Below are 13,239 nucleotides of genomic sequence, written 5' to 3' on the forward strand. Positions count from 1 at the left end.
ATGCCTGCTTTGTTCAAAGCAAACTCTGTGTGAGGGCATGAAATATTCAAGGTCACAGTGACGACCCGAGCTGTAAGCAGATGCTTATTGTACTATTGCAAAGTTCGAGATATAGAAGCATTTCAAAATCAGAGAAGGGAAAAAAAAATAATGAGCAGCATAAATCAGGAAAACTTAGCAAAACTGTCTCCCTGGATTTGAATCCTCCAGGCCCAGTCTGTCTGCTTTCAGTTGGGGTTCCATTTTTCAAAGTAAGTAACATAAACCTCCTTTCCAAATTTGAACAGATACAAAGCTGTTTTTGTTTCTTGAAGCTTCTGTAATATGGAAATCTAGTCACATGCCAAACCAGAACTATTAGTCTGAGGTCTTTAGTTATTTGTTTTCAATTGCACTTTGAGTTACTGTAGTGTTCTCTGCACTGTTGGCAATTTATAGATATGCAACATTTTCATGGATGTACCTGCTGGCTGGGTTTTTCAAGGAAACAGGAATGGCCTTCATTGTTTATGTTTGCGTCAACTTGTTCTTTGGCATCAATACGATCATCACTCACTCGGTTGTATTTCTGCTCTCCCAGGAAAAGGCCACTGACCAGGTAGGAACCCTACTAATATTAAACCCTTGGTGAAACAGCAGGAGGCTTCTCGTTGAGTTTGGTGGCTTTGATCAGGTCCTTAGCAGCTGGCTGGTTTCAAGGTGTTTGAGGTAGACCAAGCAGAGGACAGTAGTTGCAGGACTTAATGGGGTTCCCTACAGACAGGGCATGATTCAAATAGGAATCTTGCCTGTCTGTAAATCTGCACCCCCAGCAAAGAAGGAAATGATGGTGACAGAGGGGAGAATACAAAAAGAGGGGAAGAAAACTGCCTGTGCAGAGAATGGCGGGAGGCGGGTATAGGTCTTTGATTAGAAGTTGATAGGGTCTTTGAACCATTGCTAAGTTATTATAGCGCAAACTGTGAAGAGTGACAACTAGATGTCATTGCCCTGGGTCTGACATGTGCTGTATTAAGCCCAGGAGCGGCTGTCTGTCATCTAGTTCTGTAATGCAATCTTCTTCTCCCTACAAGGATGAAAAATGACTCAGAGATAGTGACGATTCCCTGAAGTAAAGCCTTCTCTTAAACTGAGATATCCCTGGGAACTACTGGGATAAAATGTACACCTTACATGTAGTTTTCTTTTTTTATAAGGGGCAGTTGCTTTGTAAAACAATAGCTGGGTTGGATTTTTCTCTCTAGCTGGTCAGTGCTTGTTTAGCAACCCCCTGGATTTTAGGGATGTGCAATTGTGATCATCTTTTATCCCTCTCTGCCCCGGCGGCAGGGAGTTGGTTTCTTTCCTTGCTCATTTACTGCTTCCCCGCTTTGCCGTGTGCACTAATCCTTCCTTCTGCTCGAAAGGTACCAAATCTCGTTTTGTGAGTGTGAGACTGCACACTGGGCTGTTTTGCCATGAGTTAACTGGAAAGGCTCATCTGTGTCTTTTAAAGCCAAATCTTGTGTTTTATGGAGATGTTTGTCTAAGGAAAACAGACAGGACAGCGCTCCAGGGGAGGGGGCCGTGCTCCCCAGTGGGCTGGTGCAGGAGCTGTGTGGTTTTGGGAGGCGCAGTGCCGCTCTGGGCTGGATTAAGCTCTGGCTCAGGGGTGGGTTTGTGCTGCTGCACACACAGGGTGAGCGGCTGGAGCGGCAGTGAGGGGCTGCACTGGGAACCGGCTGCTGTTTGCTGTGGGTGATCACAACTTCAGAGCTGCCTGTTGACTTTTCTGACCTTGTGCCTGTGAAATGAGATGTCTCCAGAGCTCTTTGCTTTCAATTTATCTCTGCTCTGAGACACAAGCAAATCCCAATGTAATTGTTACACTTCAGTCCCATAGTAAAGTCGATGAGTTTGTTCCATGAATAAAAACAGTGACTGACTGCGCTGCATTTTTTTATTTTCAGGGCTTGCGTGAACTTGCTGAAAACTTAAGGCATGCGTTCCTTCTGTTCCCACAATTTTGCTTTGGCTATGGCTTGATTGAACTGTCACAGGATCAGGCACTGCTGGGCTTCTTAAAAGCCTATGGAGTGGACTACCCTGACAAAACCTTCGAGCTGGACAAGACCACATCCAAGCTGTTTGCCATGTTTATCCAGGGCACTGTGTTTTTTGCCATTCGTCTTGCAGTTCAAGACAGGATGATTCAGAGAGTCTGGAACAACATACTGGAGTAAGTAACATCTGGAGTCTCGCAATGAAAACAAACCAAGCCAGCACTCAGTGGTTTAATTCTGGGCTCTCGCACCATCATTGTCAATTATGAAGCCCATAAATTTCCAGGACACTTTGCAAACCAGGAGTAAGTTTTCTCTGGCAGCAGTCCCAGTTTCTACCAGTAATTAGAGTATTAACTAATAGAGGTATAGGTTGCCAGAGTCTCTTGGTAGTCCTTGTTGGCTGAGACTATGGCCTTTTTTTCAGCACTCTGGGTTGGGTAGGCTGATGTTCAGTTGGCTGGTAAGAGCAGTCAGTCCATTGACTGTTTCAGTCTCCCCATCTCCTCTGGCTTGGGTGCCCACAAGGAAGACCAAAAATGGCCCTGTCACCTGCATTATGAGTGTGTCTATGGTGTAGGATTCCCTCCAGCTCAAAATATTTGCTGAAAAAGAATAAAAAAATAGGCAGAAAGAGAACGCAGGGGTTTTTTTAATTCCCTAAATGGTTCAAATATCAGGAGAGAACAGAAACTGTGTGTATACCTATATATGTTAGCATGCCATGGGATGTCCCAGGAAGGCTCCTTAGTACCCCAAGCACACAGGTGCACTGCTGTCTGCTTGCCCGAGGGTCAGGTCCCCTCTCTGCCCTCCCTGTAGGTTCCTGTTTGACAGAGTGCATGGCAAGACGTCGCTTCTGCCGCCTGCGGCTGAAGAGGACGGGGACGTCCAGGCAGAGAGGAACCGGGTGGAGTCTGGCAAAGCTGACTTTGACGTGGTTCAGCTCCAGAACCTCACAAAGATCTACCACCTCCCTCACAAACGCATCATGGCTGTGAAAAACATCAGCCTCGGGATTCCTGCTGGAGAGGTAAGTGAAGGGGAAGGGTTGCGGGCACCTTCCACCCTGGGCAGGGACACTGGAACAGGTCCACAGTCCCACTGTCATCTTCTCTCCCAGTCCCTGTCGCCATCCCAGCACAACTGTCATGGTTTGTTCTGCTCCAACTTTCTCCTTTGCCTTATTTATTGATTCTTGGGGTTATAGTAGTGACTAAAGGCTCCTGGTGGATTTGGGACACCAAGTGACAGTTTGAAGGCCCCAAAAAGAGGAAAAGTGGATGGGGCAGTGACGGAGCTCTATTCAGAACAAAATGTCTGCCTGCTGTGTTTGTACAGCACCTAGAATAGTGCATTTTGAGGGGGGGCAGTCACTGTGGATTGCCACATAGTAAGTGAAGACAGCAGAATTTGTCCAGTTGCAATTATTCACCTAAACTGCATGGGAGACAGTGAGCCAGGCTTATCTGCTTGTATTTCCCACCAGGGAAAGACAAATCACTTCAGCTAAGCACACATTTTCATGTATCGGGACTTAAAACTAACTCTAAAGAAAAAAAAAAGACTCTTTGGTCATGTCAGTGCAGTTACCTGCAAAAACACTGACTCACGAGAAAAGCCTTGAATCAATGCTGTACATCTGCAGCGGGCCCAGCGTGTGAGGATTGTCACATCAGCTGCTCCGTACTAACAACATCAAAATAATAGGAATTATCAGCACAGTGGTGATTGCTTATGCAACACACAACTGCATATCTCCAACCTTAGCAATAAAACAAAGATTTTAGTATGAGATACTGAACTGCACTACAGGGAGCCAGTTCTTAATCTTATTAAAGTAGTGCATTAGTGAGATTATTTGACAAAAATCTTGTGTCGCATTAAGATTTTACCAATGACAGCACAAACCTCACTCACCTCATTCCTATGAATAGCTCCATTCCTGTCAATGTGAGGCTTTGCACAAATTAGATGATCAGGATTTGGCCTGTCAGATGAGTTCGCTGCAAAAATGCACCTTGCAGTAAAAGGAATGACTCTATTAGAGGCACATCCTTGATTCTTCACCATATTAAACAAACGGTCCTAATATAAGCTGCAGTATATTGCACCATAAACAACCTCCATTATAACGTTTGTATGCTCTGGGTACTTCTGCTGCTCTAGCAATTCATCTTGCTCAAGGGTCCAGAGAAGAGACAAGATGCACTGAGCACTCATCTCAGAGCAATATTTTCTGCATTATAAATACAAAATGGTTACATTTCTACTTTTCTTTCTCACAACTCAGTGCTTTGGCTTGCTTGGTGTGAACGGAGCTGGAAAGACGACCATCTTTAAGATGCTGACAGGTGATATCGGAGCATCCAGCGGAAGGTTGCGGGTCCAGGATCATTCTGGGTACGCAGGATATGATTTCTGGGGAAAGCATGTGAGGAAGCCAGCTTGGGAGCAGTTTTTCAGGCTGAATGGCAAAGGAAAAGAAATGTAAAAGTCTGAAACAAAACACTGAGAGCAAAAATAAATAAGGCAGGAAATTTCATCCTTTGAAGATGGTATGGTTGCTTCCCCAGGGTTGCACTTTGCTGTCGTATCTCTGCTGCTCGCAGTGGTGTTTCTTCCATATCATTCCATTGCCAATGGGATCAGACTCAGACTGAGCGTGATCCCACTTCTGAGCTGGTATCTGGAGACCAGTAAGGCCCATCTCAAAGCGTGCTCTGACAGGAGCAGGCTTGGTGACAACTGTGCCATCTGAAGTGTTGATGGTAAATGGAGAGTCATGTACTAGACACCACAGCTAACCGACCTCACAGATACGGATCTTCCTTTGCAGAACTGAAGGCCTAAAAGTTGAAGGTCTGCAAATTCATAGAATTTTTCTTAAAGAGTTGAGGACGGGATAGAAAGCAGTAGAAAGTTTTTCTCTGTCCTGTGTGATTCCAGAGTACACTGACAATTCACTGTGTTTAACATGACTTGCTGACTTCCTCACACAGGTCCTTGAATGACATTAGTGAGGCACACTGGTCACTCTTTGGCTACTGTCCTCAAGAAGATGCCTTGGATGACTTGCTGACAGTGGAAGAGCACATGTGTTACTATGCTAGGCTACATGGCATCCCTGAGAGAGACATCAAGGGAGTGAGTATCACTGGGACTCAAGTTAAAACAGACAGATTGACAGATTTTACATTGATTTAATTAGTCTTTCAGTAAACAAATATGCATGTGGTATTTTATGCCTGGACATGGTTGTGAAATCAGTCGTCTTGCTCCCATAGGTTGTACTCCAGCTTCTCCACCGGCTGAATCTGATGGCCTACAAAGACAGAGTCACCTCTATGTGCAGTTATGGCACCAACAGGAAATTGTCAACTGCTCTGGCTCTCATTGGGAATCCATCAATTCTGCTGCTGGTGAGAAATGGGGGCCTTGTTGTGCGGCAGATGAGACATAAGTGTGATGAGTCTGACAGTTTCTCTGTTAGCATCTTTCAAAAATAGATCTTCTATTTGCTAAGTAAATTCTCCTTGTTCCCAGGTCTTTCTTGTGTGTGTTTTCTGTTTGTTGTTTGTTTCTATTGACTACCTGCACAGCGTTGCAAGAAAAGCAGAATCCAAGGCTCCAAATCTGTAGGAGAGCAAAGGAGCAACTTCCATCAGGATTAGAACATAAAACTATTTTTCTAGGTTTGGCTTCCCCTTCTGTTTTTCACTTTGAACTTTCCAGTTGTTCCATGAGAGATGCCATTGCTAAAATATACCTTTTTGTGTAGTTTTTCCACTTGCTGTTTTTTGAATGTGTGCAGTGTGCTGTGAGCAGGTTTTCCAATATTAAATTTGATACCTAGTGGACATAAATCTCCCTCATCCAAGCTTGTATCAAGCCCAACACTACTGCCTTTCCTTCTGACCACATATACCAGCCCTCTAGCTGCTGTTGTGACATAAACAAAATCTCAGCAAAAATAGAAGGTGGGGAAATTTCCTCCATGCTGACTGCTGCCTGAACTCAAGCTGGTTTATTTCTGCCTTATATAAGGCATTATCCTCAACAATAACAATTTGTCAGTGGGAAATGGGCTAACAATTTTATCAGTGATGCAAAGATAGGAGACAATAGCCCATCTTTCATCTCTAGCTTACTGTCTCTCTAAATGGAAAAATGCAAAACTCGCTTCGTCAGCAGGTGAGAGAGAGGCAAAACGCAGGTGCACGTGGGAACCGAGTGCCAGTTGATAGCTTCTTGTCTGAGGTTATGCCTGTGGTGTTTATAGATATCTAAAGCACAGTGTTAGGAAGATCAGATTTTGAGTGCAAATTTACATTCGGTCCTGTCTTTCCCAATAGGATGAACCGAGCTCTGGAATGGATCCAAACGCTAAACGCCACCTTTGGAAAATCATCAGCGAGGAAGTGCAGAACAAATGCTCGGTGATACTCACATCACACAGGTAGGGCTGGTTTTGGCTCTGTCTCCAGTCTCAGGATCTGCAGGGGGTTATGGAGAGGCCCCCTTTCTTTGGTTTGTGTTTTGTTGTTGTTGTTGTTGTTTTTTAATTTTACACCTTCTCAACTCAAGTTTCTTGGTTGGCTTTCCAGCATGGAAGAATGCGAAGCCCTCTGTACCAGGCTGGCAATTATGGTGAACGGGAGTTTTCAGTGCATTGGCTCATTGCAGCATATCAAGAGCAGGTCAGTAAAATGTACCAATTTCTCTCTTACTGAATGGCATATGGAGTTAGTAACCTACAGCTTTGAGGACTCGGAACGCGAGACCTTTGTTAACAGGGCATCAAAATAATGTCATTCTCTGATTTATGTTTCTTACTATGCCATTGAAATTCTGTGTTAACTAATGCACTTTCTTCTTTCTCACAACCTTTTTCCTAGAGATGTGTTCCCTAAAGTAATCTGCTCACTGCTGAAAATGTGAAATGTATGTTAGGGTTGAGCTTCGATTTTATTAGTTATCACAATAGCTCAGCTTCTTATTAAGATTCACTCCGGGTTAACAACCCTGACCCCCTTCAAGCTGCACTCTGCCTGGATTAGATTTCCCCAAAGAGCCTGTGCATTACTCTCAAAGGATTTTCTTCATCTGTTTCTCTTTCCTACTGTGTTAATTGTGATTTTCTTTTTTGCGTAGGTTTGGAAGAGGATTCACTGTGAAGATGCACTTAAATAGCAACACAGTTTGCACTGAGAAGCTGACAGAGTTCATGAAGTCACACTTTCCAAACACATGCCTGAAGGTGAGCAGGACAAATGCTTTCAGGAGAGGCCCTCTCAAGCCCTTCAAATAACCAAGAGGATCTAGCAAGATAGACAACTTGCAACATGCTGTGCATGTAGATCTGTGCTCTTGGAGTGTAGGGGATTCATATGCACACACTTCTCAGTGCTATCAGCAATGTGATCCAAGGGCTTGAGCACCCCAGTTCCTTGGTAGCTTAAATAACTTCAGCCAAGCAGCTGCAGAGATCCTGTAAGGCAGCTTTGCGGTGACCCTCTGCCTCTGTTAATGGTCCCACTGAAGCCTGGGCTGTGTGGAGACCCACTTCATATGCAGTGGGTAGTGAGACAGTTGAGTGCTTCCAGTAACTGAAGAACTAACTGTAAAACCAGAGTAACTGAGTCACAAATCCCATCTGTTGTCCATAACCCAATCTCTGTGTTAATCAAAACAGCAGACTTGGAGCTGGAGAGTGCTATGGCTACTCTCAAGCTTCCAGCTCTGGGGCTTAATTATCATCTCCCACTCACAAAACTCACGAAAGTTCCCAATGGAGAAACACTGATCAATACCAAACAATAATATTCCTCACCTTTGGGGGCCAGAAGAACACACCCTCTGCCCCTTCAGTCTCCTGTGATTCCAAAGCTCCTCTTTGCTTTTGTTCTTGGCCAGATGGCCACCAGATCTATTGGTGTTTTATAGGCAACACCCTCTTAACTCAACCCCATCGCTCCTGTTCCCACAGGATCGGCATTTCAGCATGGTGGAGTATCATGTTCCGATCTCTGCAGGAGGGGTGGCAAATATATTTGATCTCCTGGAAGCCAGCAAAGCAGCCTTCAATATCAGGCACTTCTCAGTGAGTCAGACAACCTTAGAGGAGGTAAGGAATTAAAGATGTGTGGCCATCCATTTAAAACTGTTAACAGGGGAGCAGACTGATGGTTACACATAATGGACTGCTGCACACAACAGACTACGTTTTGAAAGGGATTTCCATCTATATTCCTCGTGGGGATACTTTATCAGGACTACTGCCTCCAGATACCTGCGCTGGTGCTAGGAAAATGCACATAGAAAGCTGCGCTTAGCATAAAGAACCTGCTTTTCCCTTTGTGACTGCAGATTTCAGCAGCCCCATAGGTGTGGATGAAGGGCAGGATTATGAATCACCCCTGAGTTCAGTGCTAGGCTTCCTGGCAGTGGGCTTTTCCCACCAGTCCTGGAAATTTGCTTGATTCTGCTCTTTCTCTTACTGTATTTTGCTTGTAAGTTCATTTAGCATTACTCCAAACCTAGCTTCATGGTTGAGTTCCTTCCATTTTCCCTTGGAAGAACATTCTCACTGGCTTTAAAGTCTTGTAGGAACCACATCAGCTGCAGGGATGCCGCAAGGAATATGCAGAAGAAATCATCCTCTTGAGCATCAGCCTCTGATATATTTGGTCTGTCCCAGAGATGAGAGCAAAAACTGCAGCCCTGTAGTCCTACAGATTGTTAAACAGAGATCTGGGGAGGAGGAGGTCCTCAATATTGTTTTAATAAGAGACAGTGGTGGTGAGAGAAATGGGCAGACAAACAGCAGGAAGCCCCAAGTCGTGGTTTGTGGGAGGACAGCTTGGATTTGTCTATATGCAAATGTGATTGCAGGCAGTGTTCTAGTAAGAATATTTTATGTATTCATTAGATACTGTTCAAACAAAGACTTTTACGTGTGATTATATATACCTATCTATATAATATGCAGTTCTGCATGCATGGATGTCAATTATATATAGACAGATGGGTTTATAAAGTAATAATATAGCTCTATTAGACTGTGATCAAAACGAGCCACCACATGGGTATTGCCTCGCCAGTACTTCAGAAACATGAGCTGCAGGACAATTAGGTTTTGTACAGGAATGTACCTTTGCATCCTGGGTATCAGTTCAGTGGTACAAGAGTGTGCATCCATTTATTTATGTTAGCCCACAGAAGCCCAACATTTGCAATTCTCAAATCCAGTGTGAATCCATTCCTGAGCACTCTCTCCAGGCTCACAGCCATTCCTTCTTTATATTAATTCATACAATAAATTCTTTATGCTGTCACATAGTGAATGTTTTCCTTTAAACTTCTAGGTTTTCATCAACTTCGCTAAAAATCAAGCTGATCCTGACGGCGTGGACGCAGGTCCTGATGTGACACTGGACAGCTCTGACACAAGTAGCCAAGATAGCACCATAAGCTCCATCTATTGAAGGGACCCAACCACAAGGGATTGTAGAAGCTGGGGAAAAGACCTGATGACCCCCTGGGGCCCTTCCAGCCCTGTTTTCTATGATTCTGGGATGGTGGAGAGAAATGTCACATTTTCTTAAAATACTTTTTTTTTTTTTTTGAATATGCACTTATTTTGTTACTAGGAACATGGTATGCATTTAAGACTAGCATTTGGTTACAAATCAGATTGGTCTTCCCACAGGTTCTTTTTCCCCCCACTCCCAGCTCTTCTTTTATGATCTCTTTTATGCCCAAGAGGACTTAGTTGGCATCACCTGCTGCTCGTGGCCACTTGGTTACAGCAGAAATGGCCGTGATGGAGCAGAGGAGCTGTTGGCAGCTCAGGCTGTTTGACAAAAAAGCAGTCCCCTGGCTGCCCTCTCTGAAAGCCCACGCTCCGCTCTGTGCTCTGCAACAGACTGTCTGGGTCACCATGAGAAAGTTGCTCAGTTTTGACAGGTTCCCCACCGGTGAAATGGGCTTCATGGCCTTGTCCTACCTCACAGGGGTGCAGTGAGGATGTAGGTGTTATGTGCTGAGAGTCGCGGGTGCTGTTGGTGGGGGCCGTCTTTGGTAATGACATAAAGCTTATCTGTATGTGTGGGTTATGTCAGCACAAATATAATTATTTTAAACATCATCACTTCCAGTGGTTTTGGTTTGTTCTGTAGTTTTAGTCCCAGGCAGTTCCTGGCTCTTGGTACCCAACAGAAGATCGTTCCACCAACCAGCCCCTTTCTTCTTCAGAGCTCCTCCGTTACAGAAGAATGGTACAAGGCAGGTATATTGGTTGAATCCTCCTTGAATCCTCCGAAACAAAGTTAGCTTCATAATGTCGTGTTTCTCTGAGCAGATTAAAAGCAACAAGCATCTCTTTTGCTCAGAAATCCTTACATCTGCCTCCGCCAGCCTCCCTCTCCCAGGCGGCTCTGCCTCTCTGCTTCTTCTGCAGTGACCTTCCTCCTCAACACCCGGGTGGTGCCTGCCCCTGGAACTCTAGAGCTGTATTATCCCATGTAATGAGGCATAATTAGCTTCCCCTTCAAAGACTCTGCCCACTGGCTTTAAACGAGACCTCTGCCTACCCTTGAGCAGCAGCCCCCTGTAGCTGAGCTCAGCACACACATCCTGCTTTTTCCCCCAGAATCATTAAGAGGGAGAAGAATTTAATACTACTCTTTATTATAAGTACCAGCATAAGGCCTCAAAGACTCAGTTTTGGGTCAAGGCATTGATGTATGTGGGGCTATTCAAGCACATAATGAACTTAAAGTCTTTGAGCTCAATAAACTAACTGTTGCTGGTAAAAGATTGCCGATAAAGCTGGGTCATACGTAACTGGGGAGTTCGTTTTGGGTTCACACAATTTGAGCCAAAAGTTCTTGTTTGGTTTTGGTTGGTTGGTTGGGGTTTTTTTGTTTGGTTTGGTTTGGTTTGGTTTGGTTTGGTTTGGTTTTCTTTCACCCCCCAAGCTAATTAGAGCCAAAGGAAACTTTAGATGAAAGCTGCAATTACACATCTTTCTCACTCTGATCATCAGAGGAATTTTACTAGTTCAGTTCCCATTTGATGCTAAGACTTGCTGAGATAATCATGCAAGGGATAGGTACTTTCAATATCAAGGGTGTTCGGGATTTTACAGTGGGATACTGAAGTTCAGAGTTTAGCTACTGCAGGGAGGTCACGTTTTCTCCTTGATCACAGTGTCAATGTCTTACTGATAGCAGGAGGGTTTTAGCTACGGATTGAAGGTATTATCAAGCCTTGAATTATGCCTCAATGTGCTGACTGTAATTAAAACTGGAATTCAGCTTCTTTCCAGAATGTGTTTGACACCTGCAGTTTATAAGTAACTGAAAAAGCTGCCCAGACATTCATTGTAGCTTCTATTATTATGTCTCCAGCTCTGCAAAAGCTCTTTTTTTTCTCATTTTCATTGCATATCTTATACAGATCACAGTATAAAATTAAGCTTTTCTCTAATGGAGGGCTTGTGCTCCCTGCAAAGGACTCAGAGCATGAATGCCAATGATTTAAATGCAGCCTTGTAATACCAATCAGAGTATTATTTTATTATGTCGATGGCTTTGCAACTGCCAGTGAAAGATGGATCTTCAGACTCTGTCCAGATGTACTTTACATTTAATTGAGTGAGACTGATACAAAACTATTCTTTTGTCCCTTTAGAGCCTACTAATCAAAAAAAAAAAAAAGGAAATGATTCATTTGAATACTTCAGCAAGTTGCAGTTTAATTGGGTAAAATAGAGTTTTCAAAAAAAAGCATCCTTTGGATTTCCACCCAATTCTGGCATTAATAGAAACATCTGCTTCATGCTAAATGTGTCACTGCCAGGATATATACTCCCTGTTTCCACTCACAGGTAAAAATAAAACATCTGCTATGGCAATCAAGTCTGTAGGTATTGGTCCAAACAGGCCAAAGTTTACATACTTTAGGGAATTTAATTGCAACCTGTGGAGAAGCAGTTACAACTGTTTAGGGGGTTGAAGCATCTGGCAAGGATGTTGTACATCACATCACCAGGGGCTGAAGTACCTTTTGTGCCACATCACAAATATCCCAGCAGAGCCTCACAGATTCAACCCATCCTTTTTGGAGGTGGGACACACTCCAGGCTCAGTTCCAGGATGGTAAATGTGGAAGGTAATACTGTCCTGCATCACAACACCAGCTCCATGTTTCTCATCGCCCCTTTGCCTCCCCGAGAGAGGTTGATTCTGGTTCCACGGGTGGCCAGAAATGCAGAGCCCCACCTAAGAAAATAACTGATAAAACCTGTCTTAAAGGTGATGAGCGGGCTGCAGACATCAGAGGAAGGACAGGGACACTCCCTGCCCTCAGCGCTTGTGGTAATCTTCACCCTGCTGATGTGCAGGTGTCAGAGCAGGTGCCCCCCACTGTCAGCCCTCTCCAAATCCCCTCAGAAATATATGTTTTACATGACTCTGCTTTCAAACCCAGGCAGGCAGCCAGCAAGCGCGGTCCTTTTTTTGGTTTGAGCAGGGAGGTAAGATCTCCAAAAACACTGACCCTGGTGTCCCTGGAAGGGACAGAGGAGCCCTCAGCATGCCACTGTGCATCACCTCTCCCGGAAAGAGAGATGAATGCTGCTGTCCGGGGGGAAAACAAGCTTTTCATCTCACTGCTTTAATGCAATCTCACTTCAGCCACCCTAATAACCCTTCTTCGAGGCAACCGGGAGCAGCAGTGCCGGGCAAGCCCTGCCGGAGCGATCACACAGCCCATATGTGCTAATTGGAACTGCATGGGCCTCGACTGAGCTTAATTTAAAAATACTCTAAAATATTACAGACACAAGGTATACACGGTGCAATCGCTATACAAGTCCGGGGCCAGGAAGTCAAGGAGGAATTTCATAATTGGTTCTGTGGCTGGTGAGACTGATTCAAATCAGTTTTGTAATTGGAGCTGTGGGCTTGGAGACAATGATTCAAATCTCCATCCTGGCTTCCTTCATTTATCACTTTGCGCAGCTGATGAGAGCACGGTGCTTCTCCAGCCTGGTCCTTGCTTAGCTTCAGTCTCCATGCAAACAGCCACCCAGGGCTGAACTTGCAGGGTCAGAAAAGGTCTGGTGGCAGCCAAGGAAAGCTGTCCAGAAGGACCATGGTTCTCTCAGCCCTGACCATGACTATAAATATAA

At 44.5% G+C, this 13,239-nt stretch overlaps 1 protein-coding gene across 1 annotated transcript in view; it reads left to right on the forward strand.

Annotated features, from left to right (window-relative positions):
- ABCA12 (ATP binding cassette subfamily A member 12) overlaps positions 1-9,529 on the forward strand; it is a gene marked incomplete at both ends in the record, with an annotated part of 83,121 nt that extends 73,592 nt beyond the window's left edge. Inside the window, 11 exons of the mRNA XM_080346617.1 lie at positions 439-598; positions 1,950-2,218; positions 2,865-3,075; positions 4,336-4,445; positions 5,045-5,189; positions 5,330-5,464; positions 6,398-6,501; positions 6,650-6,742; positions 7,197-7,302; positions 8,032-8,169; positions 9,410-9,529. Of these exons, the coding sequence (XP_080202743.1) occupies positions 439-598; positions 1,950-2,218; positions 2,865-3,075; positions 4,336-4,445; positions 5,045-5,189; positions 5,330-5,464; positions 6,398-6,501; positions 6,650-6,742; positions 7,197-7,302; positions 8,032-8,169; positions 9,410-9,529 (1,591 nt within the window). The remainder of the gene's footprint in view (positions 1-438; positions 599-1,949; positions 2,219-2,864; positions 3,076-4,335; positions 4,446-5,044; positions 5,190-5,329; positions 5,465-6,397; positions 6,502-6,649; positions 6,743-7,196; positions 7,303-8,031; positions 8,170-9,409) is intronic.
- Positions 9,530-13,239: the final 3,710 nt, after the last annotated feature.

This window comes from Nesoenas mayeri (genome assembly GCF_963082525.1).
Source record: "Nesoenas mayeri genome assembly, chromosome: 6".
Classification (NCBI taxonomy): domain Eukaryota; kingdom Metazoa; phylum Chordata; class Aves; order Columbiformes; family Columbidae; genus Nesoenas; species Nesoenas mayeri.